At 37.9% G+C, this 22,328-nt stretch overlaps 1 protein-coding gene across 1 annotated transcript in view; it reads right to left on the bottom strand.

Moving 5' to 3' along the window:
* Positions 1–774: 774 nt before the first annotated feature.
* The window catches only part of RAP2A (RAP2A, member of RAS oncogene family), a 31,092-nt gene continuing 9,538 nt past the window's right edge, over positions 775–22,328 (bottom strand). The window contains exon 2 of the mRNA XM_067293525.1: positions 775–3,616. Within this exon, the coding sequence (XP_067149626.1) occupies positions 3,379–3,616 (238 nt within the window). The 3' untranslated portion in view covers positions 775–3,378. The remainder of the gene's footprint in view (positions 3,617–22,328) is intronic.

Genomic DNA, 22,328 nt, shown 5'->3' with positions numbered 1-22,328 from the left:
GTACACTGGGAAAAAAATAAAATAAAAAACAAACATGCACAAAACCCCCCAACCAAATGGCTGACATCTTTAGGCAACATTCTATACAGGAAAGCAAATACCAGTAGTTTTCCCACAGAAAAGTAATGGCAACTGTAGCACTGGGGTTAGAGAGAGGCTAGAACCAGAACAGAAAAAGTCACCAAAATCTTTCTGATGCTTTTAAGGAGAGAAGGAGAGAGGGAAAGGAAGGAAAAAAAAAGAAGAAAAAAGCAGTTATGCTTAATACTCTTGATCTGATTCTGGTTTATTTGTTTTGCCTAGTTTTGTGTGTCTTTTTAAGGGAAGGAGGAAACAGTTGCAATCACTATCATAGCTTAAAAGAATAAAAGTTGCAACACTTAAAAAAAACCAACAATAAAACTGGAGAAATGCTGTTTTTGTAGAAAAGTACAAAGCTCTACAAGAACAGCCAAAGGAAAAGTGGGTCTTTGGAATAAATCATAATATTTTAAGGCATGTTATAAAAAACTTTCAAATACTATAATTGGTAGTCCTATCAGGGTACAAATTAAACAGTGACCCAAGAGCAACGACTCCTACAGGGCGGCCACAAAACATGTGGCTCACTTAACTACCTTTCTGCTAACCTTATATTTTGAAAAAAAATCTCTGTCAAGTGCAACTGTCATTGATTCAAGCTCCACTATATTCACATTAGTGGAAATACAAATAGTGCATAACTACTTCCTCAGAATTATACAATGAAAAAAACAACATCTACAATCCCCCCCCCCCCCCCCCGCAATATTGTGTGGTAGCATATATGGCCTAGGCTTCTAAAAATGCAAAAACGTAATGAAAAAAACAAGCCTAAGATCTTTTCATTAATGTTTTCTGTTTGGAATTTTACTGTGCAATTTTTCCTATATTACAGCCCATCTGTTTTACATTATTAAGTTTGTGTTAGGCCCTTCATATTGTATTTCATGCCATTTTGTTGGTTGTTGAACAATCTGTGAGGTAAGATTTTAACATCTCTGTAAGTAACAGTGCCTAACGTACTCCAAACTAAGTTTTAAATTTGGTATTTCTGAGCGCTTATGCAGTGGATCTCACACTGACAAGCTATTTCACAGATAGGTGTACTGCTCAATAGACCATTTCCCAACCTAGGTATTTTAAGATATAATTAATTCAACATCTCAAATTTCGCTTTAACATGGTGGCTGACACAACGGGCAGGCGGGCAGGGGGGGGAAGAGAACATTCATACCATCTAGTTTAGGCATATAAATTATGCTTGACTCAGAGGACCGAAATTTAAAGCCTAAGCTTCCTAACTAGTCAATGGAAAGAGGTAGGTGCCTCTAGGAGGGCAATTCAGAGCACCCAGAACGGGCATTCAGATGCCAGAAATAAGTGGTGTGAATATCTCCCTAAGAGAACAAAGAACAGTAACAAAAACTCTGTAAAGTAGATGGGAAAAAGGACCACATTAACATTCTAGTAAGGCTTAATGTTTGTGACATCTAATGCCCTTCGATACATTGGTTATGGAAAGGTTTTGAAGGATTAAGGGCAGAGATGGCCAGTTCTCTTCCATCAATATGATTTTCTTTAGCTGTTATCCTCTTAACTATAGTTTAAAATGTTAAAAATATTTATGTATGAAAATCAGCAAAGGCGTTTTGTACTCAAGTTTCCTTTGTAGAAGATGAGAGCATTTTTAGGAAGTTCTGCAGATGGAAGCAAAACTCTCAAACCTAACTCCAATTACAGCATTTCTAAGGGCCATATACACGCACATGCACTCTGAACACACACGCACACACACCCCAGCACCCCTGTTTTCACTCATTTAAACACAAGGAACTACACTGTTACTGCACAAGATTGAAAACTAATAAAAATGCATGATGTTATTTAGACCACAGGCTCAGTGATTTATATTTTTATGGCCAATTTTACCTAGAAAAGATCCAGCTCAAGACAATCTCTCCAGCATTTAAAATCTAAACATTTGAATGAAATCTTTTCTATACTTTGATTGTAAGACTTCAGAATAGGTATTTCTGTGCCATTAGTCATGCAAATGATAAATACTTCACTGCTATGAAACTAGCAAGTCAGAGCACGAGCATCCTCTCAAAATAAAATATTTGCTCCCACCATTTAACACTCCAATAATTGGGGCAACCTCTGAATAGTGTGTCAGGCAATTAAAGAGCCATTTCCACGCTCACCTAAGGAATTATAACTGTAACTATTTCACCTCTGAACCAAATGATTTCACATGGTTATTCAATTAACAAAGTTTTCAACATTAAAGCTATGAAATAGCAAACTTGATTTTCAAAGGTTAGTTAGGGATCACACCAGAGAACATAGCCCTTAAAGGCAAGAAAAACTGTTGTCTTTAACAAACTTAAAAATGCAGGATGTTCATACTGTCCCATGAGGTTTCTGCAGAAGAGAACATATGGATGCAACATGGCTTAATTTTCCTTACAAGATGGTACTAGTTAATCTATTAAAGTGTTCCTTGTTAGTAAGGCTCAGCATTTTTTTTTTTTTTTTTCATCACAGTTGCTTCCTCCTGGTTCAGTAAAGTGATAAAGATGCTTCCTGCTTTGTAAACAGAGGGTTTGTTTGGCTTTTTGTCTGACCAAAACCTGAAGCAATCCTCCATTTTTGAGCAGCAAAACAAAAGATTTAAAACATTCCAATGCCATACTTTGTTTCTTCACCCATCATTTGTTTTCAGATCTTGCCTCTCATTTCATACACTGATGCAATGTTTTCTATTTCAAGATGTGGGATAAAGTGTAGAAATAATAGCATCAATTTTGAAAAAAATCCAAACTAGATAGGTCTCTGGTAGCCTCTTCCTCTAACACTGTCAGAAGTTCAGGTGAAATCAACATATTTGAGCAAACTTGGCCACAAGTGATCGCGCACATCCTGAAGCACGGTAATTAGACACCGAAAGACTTGGCTCTCCTTTTGCACTTATGCTAGTTGTGAACGGTCTTCACAGATATTCTCTCTACTGCTTTTGTTTCCCATTACCAAAAGTTTTCTAACTTCTTATGAAATAGTTGCTGTTGGCGCTGTCTAACATGACAGCGCAAGTAAGCTCAACTGGAACGACCCTGTAGATCAGCTGGCTGTGCCATAAAATTGCAGGTGCTCAAGGGGAAAAATGGGTGAGATGTGGTCATTTAACCCAATTATATTCAGAGTCAGTGACTGACTTTCAATGCTCAGCTCTGAGTTAATGTTGCTACTTCACTACAGGCGTATTTCAAGTGACCCACAAAACAGGAAGTGAAGTAGACAGTTTTACCACCTTACAAAATTTCTGCAAATTAGGTCCAGGTTAAGTAATTTTTAATGCTATTGTATATTACATGCAGAACAGCATGGATCATCTTTGTCTGGCTGTGCTGCATAGTTCATCTGTCTAACAATTTCCGCAAAGAGCTCATCCACCATTGTTTTACTCTTAGCAGAGGTCTCCATAAAAGGGCAGCCCCATTCTTCGGCTAAGGCTCTGCCTTCATTCGATGATACTTCTCTCTCACTTTCCAGGTCCACTTTATTACCAACCAGAATTACTGGCACCTTCTCATACCTACAATTAAAACAAAAACAAAAAAAGCCACAGCAACAATTATGTATTTTTAAAATACACTCAAAATATAAACATCTATTTGCAAACAATACAGACCCAACAGAAATAATACATTTAGATAATCTTTATGTTAAAAAGTGCTTTTACATTCTTCACATCCTGGAGTTTGTTACACATCTCTTTCCTTTCAGAGTTTTCTTAAAGTCCTGATGAATGCTTCTTCCTTTGAATTCCCCCCTACCAGGAAATCTGTCTGGAACACTTCCGCACTACAAAAACTGGTAATGTAATATTCCTATGCTGGCAATCTCAGTTAGGGTGTAAGAACAGGATGGAGGTTCAAACCTCCCTCCAACATTACATTCTCTTTCTCCCTGAAAACATATCATATCATACTTGCTGCCTGTGATGAGGAAGATGCATCATTCTCCCTTTCAAAGGTATATCCACGTTTGGTTAATATACACAGAACTCTCAAACAAGCAAGAAAAGGGAGAAAACCAAAGGGTCAGTAAATTAGTTTGAAATTTCAAGAAGTGCAGCCCACTTCAGGTGCTGTATACACACAAAAGTATGTTACATGAAAATGTAACATGTATTAGCTAATACAGAAATATATAACATTCCCCTGCAGCATTCACATCATTGTGCCAGTTAAACAAGCTGAAAAGCAAAATTTGTAAGTACCAGGCAATACTATCACAGTGCTGCTTCATAATCAACTTGGACAGTAGAATAGATTATATAAGCTATGAAGGAATTTATTACTTTACACCTCCCAGTGAGGGGATCCTTGCCAATTTTTTAAATTAAAATGCCTGTCTTTTTTTTCCTCCATCCTCACATGCATAAAACCCTTCTCTAGATACAGAGCTAAACAAGTGTTCACTCAGGTTTTAAATTTACATATTTGCCATAACAGAGAAGAAAACACGGGACCTATTTCCAAAATGCTCTTGCATGGATTTTCTCATGAAAGCAACCAGGAACAAAAAAAAAACCCCAAACCAACCAACCAAACAAAAACAAACAACCCCCCCCCCCACAACTGATTATGGAATTTAGCACTTAAACCAAACCAAGATTTAAGAGAAATGAGATGGTTCCCTCTTAATTCAAACCTGAATTCCTACTTTGTATTAGTTTAGCAGTACTGTTTTGAGTCAAATCACTGAAGTAAGACCAAGTTGTGGTCAGACAACATTCATAACTAACACCTGCAAGCAGTTTAAGATGTCACTGTCCTTAAGCCATCTATTACTATTCCTTTATCTCCCTCCCTCTCAGGCAGGGCAGCAGAGCGGTGCTGGTGCGTGTGTCTCAGCTGGTCGAGTGCAACATCCAGCAGCTTGGTCTAATGATGTAACTAAGCTGTCGAAAGACACTGTGCAGGAACAGGGAATCCACGTTTCTGTCAACTCTGCTACATGGAGAGTGAGTTCCCACAGAGTCACAACAGATAACAGGACAATAACTTCTCAAACCACCTCTGCAACTCTTACACCACCAGAGCAATATCAAAAAATCAGTCCAACTATGTCATAAGATGCAACTTAAATTCCTGACTTTGTTAGGTCCTTTCAGTAACTATGGGAATGTCACTTATTCCAGTGTCTAAGGTTCTTGTCAATAATCACACCAAATTCCTCTCATTTCTCACTCTATAGATATTTAGCATAATGAGCACCAGCCTTTGGGAACTCTTGCAAGAGCTAAGTTGCCACTCATGAAGTACCAAAATAGGCAAAAGCATCCTGAAATCTGTCCTCCTGCATATAAGCACACCATGGCATAATCTCTAATTACATAAGACAGCCAGTGTTGAATAGATGAGACAGCAATTCAATACTTCTTTTTATCTTTATTATTCAAATGCATGGGCCCTATTTTATTTACTGTACAGCATTAAAGCTCCTCTATCAAAGTGGAAGCAGCCACACCTTCAGTTCGTTTCTTGATATCCAAGGACCCCAAATGTAAACTTTTTCAAAGCAACCACTTCAGAAGCATCCAGTGAAGTAGTGGATGAGCCAGAATTAGAATACAGGATCATCAGCTCTCTTCTCATTCTGCAGGATCACTCCAATTTATTGAGAAACATATGGAAACCCCCCCACACACACTTGTTGCAAATTTATAGCCAGTTCCACTGAGATATTTAAAAGCTTTAACGGGTTTAAGAAAGCTGGGCAACTAGATATCTTTGGAGATCTGTTTGCTATGATTACTCAGCATCTAGGGATATGGAAGGGGGGGTAAACACCAGTTTCGCATTGACGGACCAAATGCAGAATTGATGGGATGACAGGCTAGATGTGAAAAGTCTAATTTAATTTATTTGCACAGTATCATCTAGGAACTATAAGGTAGAACAGATGGAACCACTTTTCTATATTGCTTTTGCCTGCCTTAACCTCTTGCTTTTGCACCATTCACTACAAGCCTTCTCCACCTAAAACGAGATATGAATCCTATAATCAATAGCCTTACTCACCTCATAATCCAGATTCATCCAATAACTGCTTTTAACATTAAATTGTATGAAATGTGTTTCTTCAAAACCTCTAATGATATCATCTTATTCAAATACATCCTCAAAGAGCAAAAAAAAAGGTTGCTCTTGCAAAATACATTCCTGCATTACCTAATTTTTGAATACTCAGCTTTACAAAGCAAATACTTTCTTTTTTTTATTATTATTATAACACAAAGTTAACGCAAAATTTGTCTGTCTACGTAGAAAAGTCAGTCTCCATTATCTAGATTAATGGAGGCTCAAATATCCCAAATAGTGGAAAAACAATCCGTGGATACTGAGCAGAGGGCTGACTCCAATTTAGGCTTAATAGCTACAGTTCAGTACCAGTCCTACCAGGCCCAAGTTGAGCGCTGGACAGTCAGCCCAGGTGTCTGTGCACTGTATTCTCCAAATACCAAGACGATGGATTAACCGTGCATTGGACAGTGCCATACCTGAACTAATAAGTCTTTAAAGAAACAACCACACTGTTCAGATATGCTAATTTGGATCCTGAATGACACACTACTTTTGGCTCCATGTCAGCCCCTGGTTGTCCTCATTTAGAGTCTCTAAGGGCCTCCGCACTGTGCTTCCCAGCTTTCTCGTTCTGGTAGCACAGAAACCCTAGAGCTAGCTCTTCACTAAAACAAGCCTTACAAGATCTGAAGTATTAGTCTGTGCACAGATTGACCGTGGAACCAGTCCAGCCGTAACAGGCAGAGCTTACAAGACCCTCCAGACCCAAGCTAACTCTTGAACACTTGAGGTTCAGTTTCTCTAAATTCTTGGCATCATTAATTTCCTGTCTCCAACTACTTCTAACTGAGAAAAAGGTAACCACACTACTATAACAGGTAAAGACACATGCTAGAACCAAGAAACAAGTAAAGATAACTCAAGCAGCCTCTTCCCAGAAAGGATGTGTTCCCATGCTTTGGTGACACCTTTCCATGTGACAGACACTTAAAGCCATATGCTGAGTACAAATATAGCTGAGAAGAATTCAAGCTGGCTCTCCACCCTTTACCTCCCAAAGCTGCCATAATTTCCTGCCTTACACAATATCCTGGGTGATGGTATGCTGAGTATGGGGGAGGACCCTTGTTCACCACTTTCCTCACCACAACTGCTGATCTTGCAGGAGGCTAATTCTGCCTGCCCCTGGAGGTTTCACTGCTCTTCAGTCTTAGGCTGTCCAGATTTTGGCACACTGCTGAAGTTGCATGCAGCAGTACAGGCCAGGGATGGGAAAGGGTGACTTGTCAGATGTGGAGAATTACAAGATTCTAATAAAATTTGAAGGGAAGAAGAACATCTCTTCCCCACAGGCGTTTTATCCTGCTAAATTTAAGTGACCCAAAACAAAAAAGTGTGGCACCTTCTTAAAAACAGCAACCAAAACAAACCAAAAAACCCCACACCCTGCCAGAGCTGCCTTGCAACACTCAAGCAGCAACGCAGAACCTTTCTGCATAATCAGAAAATCAAACTCTGGTATTCAAATACCTCCAAAAGCTTCATATGGGATCTAACCTACCCATAAATAATACTCCTAAAACACAGTGTGCTGTTTATTTTATCCAGCTCTATATCAGACTCTTAGCAGAAGAAAAGAGGCTAAAACCCCACTATCTGTATCAGAGCCCCGAAAAGCCAGACTGTTGCTGCTGCCACCATCACAAGATGTGTGAAGTGGCAGCTCAATCTACTATGGGAGCTGTGCAGAGCCCTCGCCTTCTCAGCACAGCCAAGTCTTCCTACCTGTGCCCTTTATATCCTAGAAGTAGCAGGGCCCCCCCATCCCTGGAGCAGAAAAATCCAATTTTCTCAGTACTGCTGAAAATCTTGGAGCAGCACTGATCTTTTCTAATGAAAAGCATTAGGGCAACCAGAAAATAAGAACCGCTGCCAGTTTCCCCTGTACCAGTGCAGTGAAGTATGTATTCTAGGGCAAACACCATAGCGGAGCTCAAAAGAAATATGCTCAAACGCAGTGCTGGAAGACTTGACTTTTCAAGACCTCTTCAGGAACAAATTTTTGCAAGACCAGTTATATATGTTTGTAGGTATGTTTAAAGAACAAAGTACTTCATCCTGTTTAAATGATCTTACTGTTTTAGGCTCCAATATGATGGATACTGAGCAGTGACAACTCCGGAAGATACCACACGACCACAGTCCTTTATAGACCCACGAAAGACACTGCTGTAAAGTCAAATACCATCATATATAGAATGTCACTAATGACAAGATACAGCCCTTCCTTCATAAAAGACAGCCACTAGGTATTTACCAGTTCCAGATAACATTATTCAATGCTAAAAAAGCCCTGCTATCCTTCTTTACAAAGTTCTGGAATGAACAGGCCATGGTATATATCCTCCAGATTTCCTGAAAATGAACACCATAGCCACATGGAACCGATAAATACATAGATTTTAATGTTTAATGTGGTTTAGCTATGCACCACTGACCACACAGCCTTACATGCCACACAGTGATAAACAGTTTCTACATTTTATCTTACCTCACATGGCACGTACACCCACATTTCTGTTTTGATCAATATGTATACTTTGAATACCAGCTTAATTAACTTGTTAAACATTTAGAAAGCCTCTAGATGAATGGTATGTAAATGCTCTTCAGAGATTTTTAGCTTACATTTTTTTCCACCTTCAATCTTATTCACAGAGAGAAAAACACAGGCACGATGATGAAAACAAAGATGACATGAAGTGAAAATATAAAATAATAAAAATGAAGAATTAAAAAAGAGTAAGAATTAAAAAATGAAGTATACTAAGGCTGATAAACAGATTCAATTCACCTAAGCTGTGATAGAGATTGCCTAAAGCTAGAGATTTCTAGCTTTACATGCTACATACTGGGACTACTGAAAGGTAGAGATATCTATCCATGACAACTATTCCTAATTCATCAAAAGGAGTCTCAAAAGGAGTTCCAAACCACCGTTAAATCCTTCTTTTGGATGCAGGTTTCTTCTCAGAATGTATTTGTGGTATACTTTCGATATGTCAAAAAGGAAAGTCATTAAAGAGCTAAAGACCTTAGGAGGGCCAATTCAGGAAAAATAATTATTCCTCATCTAATACTTATAAGAATTTGTGGCAAGAATCCTAGCAAAGAATAAAAAATTCTAGGCAGAATGAAATAAAGTATCAGAAACAGCTAAAGATAGGCAGTTAAATCTATTAGAGTGTATACAAATTCATATATATACACATATGTATTATATATAACAAAAGATAAGTCATATTAGCATTATTTTATAATGTAACTTGCAAACTTTGATTGCCTGGAGTAAAATCTGTTATAACTTGAAGTTTCCTCATTGAGAAAAAAACAATTCATTCCAAGCTTAACTATCACAACTTTCTTATCCCTTTCAAACAATTCCTTATTGTTTAAAGCAAAATCCTCAATAGTTAAAAATCACATTGGCCTGGAAGGATAAGACAAGACGCACAGTGTTCTCCAATCCGATTCTGAGCCTCTCAAGCATTAGGAAGAGAAGCAGTAAAATTATAAAATCCTCAAGCAGAAACAAACTTAACATTTGTTACGGCTTGCAATTCTTGAACCAAAGCAATAATAAAAAATAAAAATAAAAAAAATTAAGAAAAAGCTTGTAAAGTGATTACTACGTCATTTTAAGAAATTTAAGCAGAGAGGACATTTTATTTTTTCCAAATCCTAATTTCTTGTACTTTGGCATTTAAAAATTTTTAATGTTATGGATTAAATTATCAGCAGGTGCAAAGTCTGCATAGCTCTATCTTTTTCCATGTAGTTCTGCAAATACAGAGGGAGGGAGGGGGAGGGAGGGGGAGGGAGAAGTACCTAGGTTTCTGCAAAGTTTGAGTGGTTTGCTCTGCAGAACATGAAAGTCATTCCTGCTTCTCAGGTAAATCCATACAGAACAGCTGGGAGAAAAAAAATCCCACTATTATGACACAAACATGTCATTACAGTTTACCAATTAACTGCATTTAATATTCAGTTTTGTAAGCTATGTTGTGTAAGGATTTAATTAGTTAAGCAACAACTCCCAACTAAAAAAAGTTTTAAATCATTTTTATAAATGAGAAGAAGTTAAAGAGCTTATTGGAAGTCCCACTGCAATTAAATGGCTGAGTCATGAATTATTTTGCTATAAAGACTAGAGTATGGCCTAATTGCAGGACTGGGAATCTAACATTTTATTCCAGGTTTTGACATGAACTCCATATATAGCCTTTGGGAAAAAACTCTTCAGATGGGTAGGCTGAGGTACATAAAGTCAGAGTAATTGTACTTACTCACAGGACATCAAATTAAATAATAATTGTAAAACAACTTAAAGAATAGTATAATAAATAACAACCAGACTATATGCCTTTTGAGAAGACCTCAGAAGCTATCTATGAAGCTTTCTGAAAACAATCACCTCAACATGAATTAAACACCTTAAATTAAATTCAGTTCTGTGGTTGTTACAGTTAGCTTACGCTTTCCAGTTTCATTTCTAGGTCTAGCAAAATTTACAGCCATTGCTGGTTTTGTACAGAAATTGTTTGGCAGGCTCAGCCTTGTTATGGTGCTTATGAAGGATTAGAGGAAATAGCTCTCTGCCAACCAAAAGACCAATGAACAACAGCAACAAAACCCAACGCACTATACTCAACACAGACCACATCATTTCTAGGCAGCTTTCAGCAGAGAACTTGCAAGGGAGAAATCCTTAACAAGGATGATGGATGATACTATTTGATACACATACTCAAAGGCCATCTGATAAACCTATGTGCCATTGCTGCAACACAGGCAACAAGATGATGTATGACATCCATGTATGAAGGACACTGAAGAATTTTCCAGGTTAGTTCCAATCAGGGAGAAATTGTTATTTATAGAGAATTTTCCATATCTAAGACCCCACATGGGACCTAGAACAACGATAACCTCCTTCCAGATGTTCAGCCTGCTTCTACAAGTCGTGTCAGATAAAGCCTCTATCTGCAACTCTGGTCCATCCCTTGCTTAAAATACCTGAAAATTCAATGGACTGACAACTTGCCCTACGGGAGAAGGGTTCGCTATTGACTTTGAAGTATCCAATCAGTCCTAAAGAAAAAGACCACTAATCATCAAGATGTTAGGGAGACCTTTTCCTCAGCAATTTAGCAGAACTCCATGAATGTTTAAACTACATTCAATGACATCAGTTCCCTCTAAGTGAGGCTTTGGCATAGGAGGCAACAGGCAAACAGCAGGCAACAGGCAAACAGCGCTTTCAGCGCTGGGGATGACAACAAGGAATCTATGACAGGAGGAGTATCGGCAGTTCTCACCTACTATTTCAAACACTTGATAGCCTTAGCAAACAAGAGGTCTAGCTTTCACCTTAAAGATGACACCCTTTTTCTGCTATTTATCATTACAATTTGTATCTAAAACTGAAGTCTCTAAACACTGAAAAGACTAAGTGGTATATAATATCTACCTACTGAGCAGCAGGTTTGCTGTGAGCATATCTGAACATTTTAATCCTCGAGTTCCCTCTCCATGCCAATCTAACTTCTTGTCTTATACAATTGAACATCCACAACATCTGATTGAATCCTGAAGTGTTAGCCACATTAAGCACTTGAACACTGGAATTTTCAAATGAGAATTTTCTATTCCATGGTATAGTTTAAGAAACAATAACCTCACAAGTTTCAATCCTATGTAAAATGCAAGAGAAGCGTTGTTACCTGGCTCATTTCATCATGACCAATTCTTGTTTCTTATATGATACTTCCAAAGCAATGTGAAAATTAAAACTTTCTGCAAATCTGACATTCTCACAAAAGCATCGATTTTGCTTAGCTCCTCTATATTCAATTTGCTTTGAAAGAAATCTAGTTATCAAGAAAACTATGAACACATCATGAGGTATGGTGCAGTTGCCTTACTACAAAGTTATTGCTCAAAATTTCCAGACTGGATATCTAAAATTGGGTATCTAGTTTGTCAAAAACTGCTGCTAATAGCTGTAAGCATAGCTCAACCTTTTGAAAATTAGGTTGCATATTTAAGTGTTTAAACTTTGGGTCCATAACTGGAAATTATTCTTAATGACTGCATTAGCTTTCTGACCTTAAAAATTATTTGAACCATATGCCACACTAATACATTATTAATAATATACACTGCAGTGTAACGAATGCGACAAATATGTCAAAGCTTTCAGTACCTATCAACAATACATAGAAGATACTAAAGAGACTATCATCTATTTTTTATTTGTATTTTAAAGATGTCAAAAAGACTTGACATTCTTTAAAATGACCATTTTTTCACTTTAGAGACATAATCACTTAAACTTTATCCTCCAGTACTGTGCAGAAAACACATTAAGGATCAAGTGATAAATGTTGACGTGGGATTTAAGAGACGTGGGTTCAGTTCCATACCCAGCCACAGACATCCTGTGTAATTTCTAGTGAGTCCCTTAAGCTCTGCATCTCTGCTTCCCACTTGAAAAACCAATAGTGTCAGCCTTAACCTCAGAATGCCTGTGACACGTGAACAGTTTTTAAGACCTTCCATCCTTAGAGACTGAGATAACCTGAATACCCTGAAGGATTTGTTAACAGTTTTGCTCTAGTTACAAAGAGGAAAAAAGTCCTATATCCTAAATATTCTCAGCAGTAGGCTACAAAACAGCACAACTCTTCAGGTTTTCTTTACAATGGTATTGTATTCAGAACAGATACATTACGGTAGATTCCACGTCAATGCCAAGTTTGCCAGCAGAAAGAATAAAGCTATTGGATTAGCCTTAACTCAGGCCAGGAGCTAAGAACACCAGCATGGGGACAAATCAAGATTGTTACCTCAGAACAACTGTGCAGGCTTGAGGGGATATTGCAAGGGCTTACAGTATCTTAAAACATATGCTGTCTGTGAGGGATTTCTTCTCCTCCTTCCTCTTCTGTACAGAATTTTTACAAGGTCAGAAAGCCTGCCTGCTCTGATGATGCGGTGTGATGATGTGTGATTTGACTATATCTCTTTGCAAGGGCAACGAAATAAAAAAGCAGATATCTATTAAAAGCAATGTAAGCTTCTCATACATCATATAACAAATCTATGAGTTCTGATTTTCATATCTCTGATTTATTAAATTGCTGTGTTCGGTAAAATTTAACAGTGACCCTAACATGCATTGCCATTTATCTATCAGTCCATGCATTGTCACAAGAAGTTTCTCTCAGAAATGTATCCTTTCACACATGAACCTTTAGATGAAATACTGTAATATTTTAAAAGTTATTGTAAACTTATGGCACAAAGGAGCACTGACGAGGAGGGAGAGAGGAACTGACCAAATAGGTTGGTACCAGTTCAGATGTATCAAAGTTTAGGCCTGTAGCTGGATTTTTCCACAATCAGAGCACTTACAAGATCTTTCTTGCCTACAATCTGGCTAGAAATTACATCATTATTTCAATTTCTAATTCCTGTCAGACTTAGAAGCAAAGAATCAGTTGGACAGGAAGGGACCTTGGGAGGTCTCTAGTCCAACCTCCTGCTCAGAGCAGGGTCAGCTATGAGATCTCAACCAGGTTGCTCAGGGCAACATCCAGTTAAATCCCAATGTTTAATTTGGTTCAACTGGGCCACAAAAATGCCCAAACTATACATATATTTATGTCTAGGAACTGATAAGCATACTTACACAACTCATGCTAGACATACAACCTAGAAAATATTTTTCATTATGAAGGCAAAGTGAATTAAACAGATTTTACAGAGTTAACTAAAGCTCAAAGCATAAGTTAATGACAGCTTCAATCTCCTTATCCTTGTTTATTTAAACTTTACAAAGGGAAACTTATTAGTGAATATGCAAAGCAAAAAAGTTTGGCTAAACATAAATATTCAAATGCATAAGCCCTTTAGAAAGGCCAGAAGACTATACACTTGTAAGGCATTATTTCACTCTTCAAAGTAAAAACATTCTTATATTCCTTTAACCAAGTTAAAATCACTGGAGCAGGAAAAAAAACCCTACAAAACTTATTTAAACTGTTCTAATAGGATTTTCTCTAGCTCATTAAAATTACACTTTTACATGTCTTTAAGAATAGGCCTAACAATTAATTCAAAACCTTCTTAGTAGCATCACTTGCTTCTAAAGGATTAGAATTCAGGAACTGCCATGCCATGCTGCCCAATTAGAACCACACAAAATATCAGCTTCTTCTCTATATCAAGACAACAGCCCTCTTACTCTGATAAGACAGACCTTCTGATTTTCAGCATTATCCATGTATATGCCTCTGAAAACATATGCAAGCCTGGATCACAAAATTCACCCCTGACAATTTGATTGCCACTGCCTGACCTATAGAATCAAACACTATATATGGATATGAACTGCATTGTCATAGTTGCTTTTATTTATTTACTTTTTAAAAGAACTTGACCTTTTGCAATGAGCCTAGCTTCAGGTCACCTAAATAAAAAAAGGGGGGGGGGATTAAGGGGCAAACAACCTCGCATAAATTTCTGCTCTCTCATCAATCCCCTTGTAGGAGCCAAGGTAAATAGACACCAGAGTTTATACAATATTGCATAGCCTGAAGAGAATCAGTGTCTAGTATGAAACAGTTCTTGTTACCCTAGTAACCACAGAAAAATACAGCTTAATGTCCTTCAAGCTATTAAAAATATCCTACATGGCTTATAAGAAAACTTTACAGAAAAAAATGCTCTGTTGAGACAGATTTTCCTCGCAACAGTACAATTAAGTTACAACTCTTTGGGAATTATTCAGAATATAGATTATTTTACAGAAACTGTAAGCAAGTGGCAGTGCTGCTACAGAGAACCAATTTAGGAGACAATAACAACTTAGTGTTTTCTCTTTTACTTAAGAAGCAGTGCTATGACTTCATACACTTTTGATTATAGTCAAGCCCTCTTCTACCAAATAAAATTTGTCACCACTAAAAAAAAAGTTTGGGAACTTTTGGATTACAACAGTGAATCTGAAGATCCCAATTAGTTTCATTAGCAGCCGTGAAAGCTGCTTCTCTCCTGCTGAGTTTCTACTGGAACATTTGATTTTTAACTTGGGAAGGAAAAAACAAAACAAAAACAAAACCACATTCTGCCATGACTTTGGAAAGTTACTGGCCCTCACCTTATAGAATAATTTAATTATTTACTCTAAATATGGTTTAATTAATTTGAACATGCAGTTGGACTGCTTAGGATGAAACCAAGAACATTTTCTTCCTCACAGTTTTCTGAAGTGACCTCCATCCTTAACAATTCAACTTCGTAGCTCAAGCAATTTGATTCAGAAAGAACACAGCATCTATTTAAGTCAAACTCTCTTCATATATAAAGATGAATACACAAAAATAAGAGCTTCCAAAAATCTTGCATTAATATTTAAAACCTTTGGTTCATCTTCAAGTATGAAATAGCCTCCCACTGCATTGAGAATATATAGGATGGTTTACTGATAATCTCTCTCCTATATCGACCACAAACATTTTCTTAGGAACTTCATTCCTCCTATAATGAGACAAATGCCAATTATAGTATTAAAAAAAAAAAAAAAAGCCCTCCGCAAACAGTAATTTCTTCTAAATCAACATCCTAAATGCACTGTAAGACTTGAAACTAAAACTTAACCATTCTAGCTTTCAGAACTTTCCTAGTTAGAAATTAGTGTTTATAAAGTGACACCAGACAGAGGGTTTCTAGTACATAAAATGGTGAGATCTAACCTTTTTATTCTTCCTTGTGTGTATATGTATATACCAAATCTAATATTTAAGCAACTATTAAAATGAGGTTGGTGAGAATGAAAAGTTAAATTCTCATCATCTCAGATGTTGAACTATTGGTGTTTTGAGTGTTTGAGTGTTTTATTTATTGGTGTTTTATTTTTATTTTCTGTTTATTTATTTTTATTTTATATATATATATTTTTTTTTTTGGGGGGGGGGGGGGTCTGGCTCCAGGTTTAAAAAGTACCCTTTTCCCAAAAGAATTATTCTAGTATAACTGACAGCTACTTTAACTTCTACAAAGACGCTCTGTTGTCTTTAAGCACCTTGAAGCTCATTCCACCTTGCACACCTTCAAGCCCATCGGCTATTAGGCCCCGTCTCCATCAAGCCGGTTACCCTCCAGAGTTTTGCTGTTGAGGCTGCCCACCCCACGGGGCCACCAGGGCTGTGAGCACCTGGCTGCTTTGGCTGGTGTCAAACAGCCACGCCGCGAGAGGTTGTGTCCGCCGCAGAGCCAGCACACAGGGGTCACAGCCCAAGGCTCCCAGCTGTCAGCAAGGCTGCAGCACCAGAGTGGAGCCGCGCTGGCATTTTGCCAGCAGCTGCATGTTGGCTGCTGGCTTGTGTCACTCAAATAGGTGGTTACTCAGCTGACAGAAAGGATGCGTTTTGCTAGCTTACATCAAAAATAATATGGGCATGCCTGGGACTGGAAGAATGAAAACCTTTGCAACAAAAGGTTATGTCTGTTAGTGACAATTTGTACGGTGGGGGTGGGTGGGAAGAACTCGCAACATTTTAAAGAAATTTAGGCAGGCCTGGTTTCTTGGAAATTCCCACATGGACACCAATTTTAATATTGCTTAAATTAAGAATACACTTAAATTCACCTGAACCAAGATCAAACAACATGACTTTACATTGCTTTAACTAAACTTGTTTAGAAAGTAACTTAGACTTAGTCTGCATATGGAAATTTCATTGCTATTTTACACCACTGTAAATAGAACACAATTAAAGAACTTGATCAAATCCATATTTTGTTTTGTGTCCTCCCTCCTCCCCCCAAAGACTGGAAGACTGAAAAACCTTTCTGCACATATGTTTATGTGTACATTAACTGTATTTTTTCTGGACAAACTTACTTTCAGGAGTGACAGCATTTAGGTAGGTAACAGTTTGTGCCAGACACTAAATTCTAAATGCACTTTGTTTTTATTCTTAAAAATAAAAAATATCACCCCAATATTTAAATGTCTATTTGTCACAGTCTAGATACAGAAAGGGTGAACACATTTATATATTTAACCTTCAAAACAATAGTAACAATGGTAAGAAAGTACTGTTGTAAAAGTTGGATTTGTTTTAAGGTGTGTATTTAAAGGTACCATACACCCATACCATCTTCTTTGCCCAAAAGATCTTTGTTGAATCACTAATCGGTACCTAGAATTTCCTGAAAATATCCCACTAATTATTTTTTCACATTAAGTTGTCCCATGTAGAAAGGCCATTTCAATTAACATGAAGGTACATGGAAGCCCAGACTGTTCCCAGTCCTTTTAATCTAACCGCACTTCTTGCAGACAGACAAAGTCTTTCAAATGAAGGTGTTTTGATCATCTCTGGGAGAAGAATGTAGCCTTCAATTACCACTCCAATTATCTTGGCTAGGAAAGCAATACAACTGCTTAATTTTAGAGTAATAAGTGACTTTCAAGGTGTGCCTTCTCAGCTTTCATCTTACACTGATCTTTCCATTGTCCCTCTCTGGAAGATTAAAGTAACATTATGGCAGTCACTTTATTTCAGAATAAAAACCACCTGCAGGAGAACTCAACAGGCGATTTACCTTATCTTCCTGAATGCCCTCATTTTGATTAAGAAGTGGATGCTTTTTTGTATACTTTAGGCAAATACAATTTACTAGAGTCAAAAATAGGAAAAATAAGATATTCAACATCCTGCAATACACAGCAAATTGCATTAAGTGATCAAGATGATCAAGTTCTTGAGAAACCATGAAACAAATATTGGTTAAACTATTTAAAACAATCCTATTATTTCCTTTCCCATATTGAGTCTACAAGGTAGCAATTCTTCTCAGAGGTGAAAACTTTGTAACCACAACTTTTTGCTCAATGTGCCCATATGAGGCCTTAGGTGATACACCGGTAATCTTTTCAATGCAAGGCATGCACTTTACTCTCCTTCCCCCTTCCTCACGTCCAGAATACTCTGGATCTTTTAAATTCAAGTATACCAATGCCAGTTTTCTGTGTATTTCATTTTCCTTTTTAGAACGCAGCTACACTGTAAACTTTGATAGGTTAAAAACTGGATTATGTGGATTTGTTTAATCAAAGAGTTAAAGTGGAAAGAGAAAGTAGTCAGGAGAAACCACCTTTCCATCATCAGATCAGACTACCATGATGCTGATCTTGAGGTTCTTGCAATAAAATTCTTAAAGATTTCACATTTCAAACATGTCTGTTATACTTCAGTGGAATCACTGAGGGGTTATCACATTTCTCAGAGCTATTGTTTCATATTGTCTGTAGGTGTCAGTCACTTTCTTCTCTTAAAACAGGACCCTACTTAAACATATTCCTATTACATCTCCTGTCTATTAGCCATTACAGTTGTCCAGGAGTTGAATTCTGGGCAATCACAAATGTAACTGTCTTTTAAAATGCAATCCAGGAAGATGAAATGAACAGTAACTCTGGTCCATCAGGACACTGCCTATGATTCTTATCTGTTGCAAATGCATCCCCAGATACCCAGATGGCTTCTTTCTACCAGCAACAATCCTTCCAGAAGGACTGTGCTTGCTCACTGAAGTTCTGGAAAAATCACCTTAACACAGAGGCAGAGCAAGTCCAACATCTCTTCAGTTACTTGGTCAATACCAAAGCTGAAGTACAGGGCCTGTTGGCAGCAAAGCTAGTTCCACAATAACTGCAGACTTGAGTAGAAACTGGTACTTGGAGTGGTAATATGAACAGCATTTCTTGCTAAAAAATGCCGACAGATTTATCACTTGATTGTTAGCAAGCACCTGGATTTGGTTGCTACGAAATTCAGTTACAGCAAGCACTAGAAATAAAAGGGTCAGAGGAGGCTCAACTAAGAACTGCTAGATGGTAAGTAAAGTGATCAGAAATTTGTAGCTACTAGATAATGAAACAGTGATGCTTCAGTAAGAAGCAACAGAGGCTACATGAACTCAGATGAAGAGACTATAATGTGTATAGTGTCAGATTTGAGGCAATACTATGTAACATTTGATACCCATTCAGACAAGTCTTGGAAAAATTATGATCTGATCCATGATTTTATTTTTAAATGCATCTGAGAGTTCTTCAAACCTACTCCTATCACAACATAATCACACATTCACCACATCAAAAATAGGCAGCCTAACTTTTCCATAATTTGAACAGAAATTGGGAATATTTGGATAGAGTGAAACTCCATAATATACAGTAATGCCTGAATTTTTGGAACACCATCAACTGGAACAACTAGCAGAAGGCTATCAGCTCTCTCACATGGCCAACTGATAGTAACTACTGGAGAAGAAGATGATATCGAGATAGCCTGCTGAGAGTTCACAGCTTTTAATGTTAAGTGAGGCTGCAGTCAAGGGAGAGATCTCCAAACTAGCAAAAATACAGAGGAGATGCATATGAAAATTAGTATATCAAGTTTCTTCCTAGGGGAGAATCTATGATCCTTCAGACAGCTGTTTGCCCAAGGTACAAAATAGAGTTAAGTAGATTCTACTCCAAATATAATTCTATAATCAGCAATAAAATATAATCTGTGCACAGAACTCTTTTTAGAGAAGGGAGACATCAGAACTGTCAAATGTATTCTTAAGGAGTTGATGTAAAGTCTGCATTTTAGGGACTGACAAGTCATAGAGCAGACACAGGATTTTCAAAGGGGGGCATGAACATTAGGGCATCTAAAGAGAAAGCATTTCCCACTTTGTATTGGCAAGTCTATGAACCAGAACATTCTGAATATTCATACTTAAACCTGAACAACCTCATTTGGGTGAGGGGCCCATGCAGTTCTGTGAAGTGTGGTAACGAAGCACTGTTGACCAGCCGATCAGCTTCAAGTACAAGAATTGTCAAGCCCATACTGAGAACGTCATGATCATCAAGTCTCCAGCCTACTCAATTTTCTGTACTAATAAGATCCATACAAAGGTGTTTATCAATTCCAACGTTCAAAACCTAAGGGAAGAAACTGATCTGAAAAAGCAGCATGTAAAGAGAAAAACATTATGATGGTGAACATTTCTAGGCCTGAATACAAAACTGAGGTACATATACAGGCTGGGGACTCTAGGAGAATTTTGGGAGCCATGTCCAAGAGAATGATCCACAAAATTCCTGCCTATGCACTTAAGTTCCCGGAAGGCCCCATCTATCTAAGGTCTTTGTCAAAATGACTTAGTTGCCTGATGGCCTACTACTATGGAAAACTAGCTGAACCATATATTGGAATCACAAACAGAGCTGCACACCCTAGGCTTGCTAGGGATTTATAGATCAGGCATGCAAGCAACTTAGTCCCTTGTGATGCCTAACTCACTAAACATGCTTATGTGAGTCTAGCAACATACACCAGTAGTAATGTATTCAATAAAAAACACAACTGACATTCCTTTCATGCGAAAACATGGGAACAAAAGGATGTAGCAGCAGTGCTGTTTCACACATTTTACATAACGGTATAGTGATTGCAACACTGGTCAAGGAGGTGAAAGACGTGGATCATACACCTTCTTTAGCCATAGGTGTTTTCACATCTGTATTTCCCAGAAGACTGCCCTAAACACCAAACTAGAAGTAAGGTTGAGAAAACACCCTTCCATCTTCCTGTTGAAGATGAGCCACTATGAAGGGAAATACTAACTCAAAGGCAAATTCATAAATTCAGAGAGAAAACAAACAAACAAAAGTCAGGTGCACAAGCCGGTATGGATAGTCACCTAAAGAAAGATACTAAGGACTGAAACTCAGATTCCTCGGTCTGTTTATTCATTTTAAATTAAGAATTCCCCACAAAAATCCAAAAATCAGTATCCAAGACAGTGAATGGGAACCAGAAGACTCCTCTAAGTCCAGGTGACCATAGCATTTCAGACAAAAATCAACTGTTGCTCCATGATGGCAAAGTGGTCACGGTTTTTCTTCCATTCTTTTCAAACCTGTCAGTAGCCTACCAGGGGAGAAGGACTGCCTCCCAAGAGGAGGGAGGCTACATATGTAAGGAGATGGACGAATTGGTTTGCTGCAGCAGGAATACACCCCTCAGAGTAAAGCAGATTCCTAACGAACTGACAACAGAAAAGAAACACCAAGTTCTTTTGCAAGACCCATTTCCATGTCCTCCCTATTTCTCCATAGAAGTGCAAGGGAAGAGAAGGCTGAAATCAAAGGAAGGAAAGTATGTCTCTTCCAGTGCATAGCATGGTCAGACACTAGTGCCAGGACTCCCTGCATCTGTTCTACTTTGGACAGCATCCTGCATGCTTAGTACCACCTCCCCCCAAAACACCCCCTCCCACCAACACACAGCAAAATCCATCGTTGACAACAGGAAAAACTCACAAACAACCATATGCTGTGCACTGAGGAGGTTATCAGTGTTAAAGAACCCACAGGAGGTGAAACAGTTTTAATGGTACTAAACCTGACCAGAAAAAAAACAAAAAAACAAGAAAACACAAACAAACCCAAAACACACACCAAAAAACATCCAGTGGAAGAATTCATTCCAAATTCCTGCTTGGATTTTGAGTGTGGATCGCAGCATTAGCCCAGGAGAAGGTGACTCATGCTTCTCTCTTCCAGGCATTGTAGGGAGTAACCTGCGTGTCAGCCACAAAGAATCTAACTGCTTCGGAGACCGGCTGAACAGATGCCGGCTTTAAGCAGCAAGATGGAAAGCCTGGATTTGATCAGAGAGTGAGAAGCACTCAAACTAGTTAGGATATTTTTTTTTTTGAGCGTATGAAAGGCATCTCATAGAATGCTCCAGAAGAAATGATTCAAGGTGATCATCTGCTGCCTGCCACATTCTTGTCAAAAATAGAAAAACTGAATTCCTAAAGTAAAAAACAAACAAAACAAAAAATTCCATCCCAAAATCCCACCCAAAACATCATCTTTACATCAGTTTGTCATCACCGTTATTAGAGCAGAAGAGAGCAAGATTTGAATATGAAGACAGACGCAATAGTACTACTACAAAAACTCTTTACAACATTAAGTCCTTTTGGCAGTAGAAAACCAGCAAAATGAAAACAAATCTTCATAAAAAGCAAGGTACTAGCAGTATACAAATAAGGACTGCTGTCTTACAGTGC

This window comes from Apteryx mantelli, chromosome 1 (assembly GCF_036417845.1).
Source record: "Apteryx mantelli isolate bAptMan1 chromosome 1, bAptMan1.hap1, whole genome shotgun sequence".
In the NCBI taxonomy this organism is placed as follows: domain Eukaryota; kingdom Metazoa; phylum Chordata; class Aves; order Apterygiformes; family Apterygidae; genus Apteryx; species Apteryx mantelli.
The sequence above is the reverse complement of the archived record's forward strand: the minus strand, read 5'-3'. Positions and strand labels throughout refer to the sequence as shown.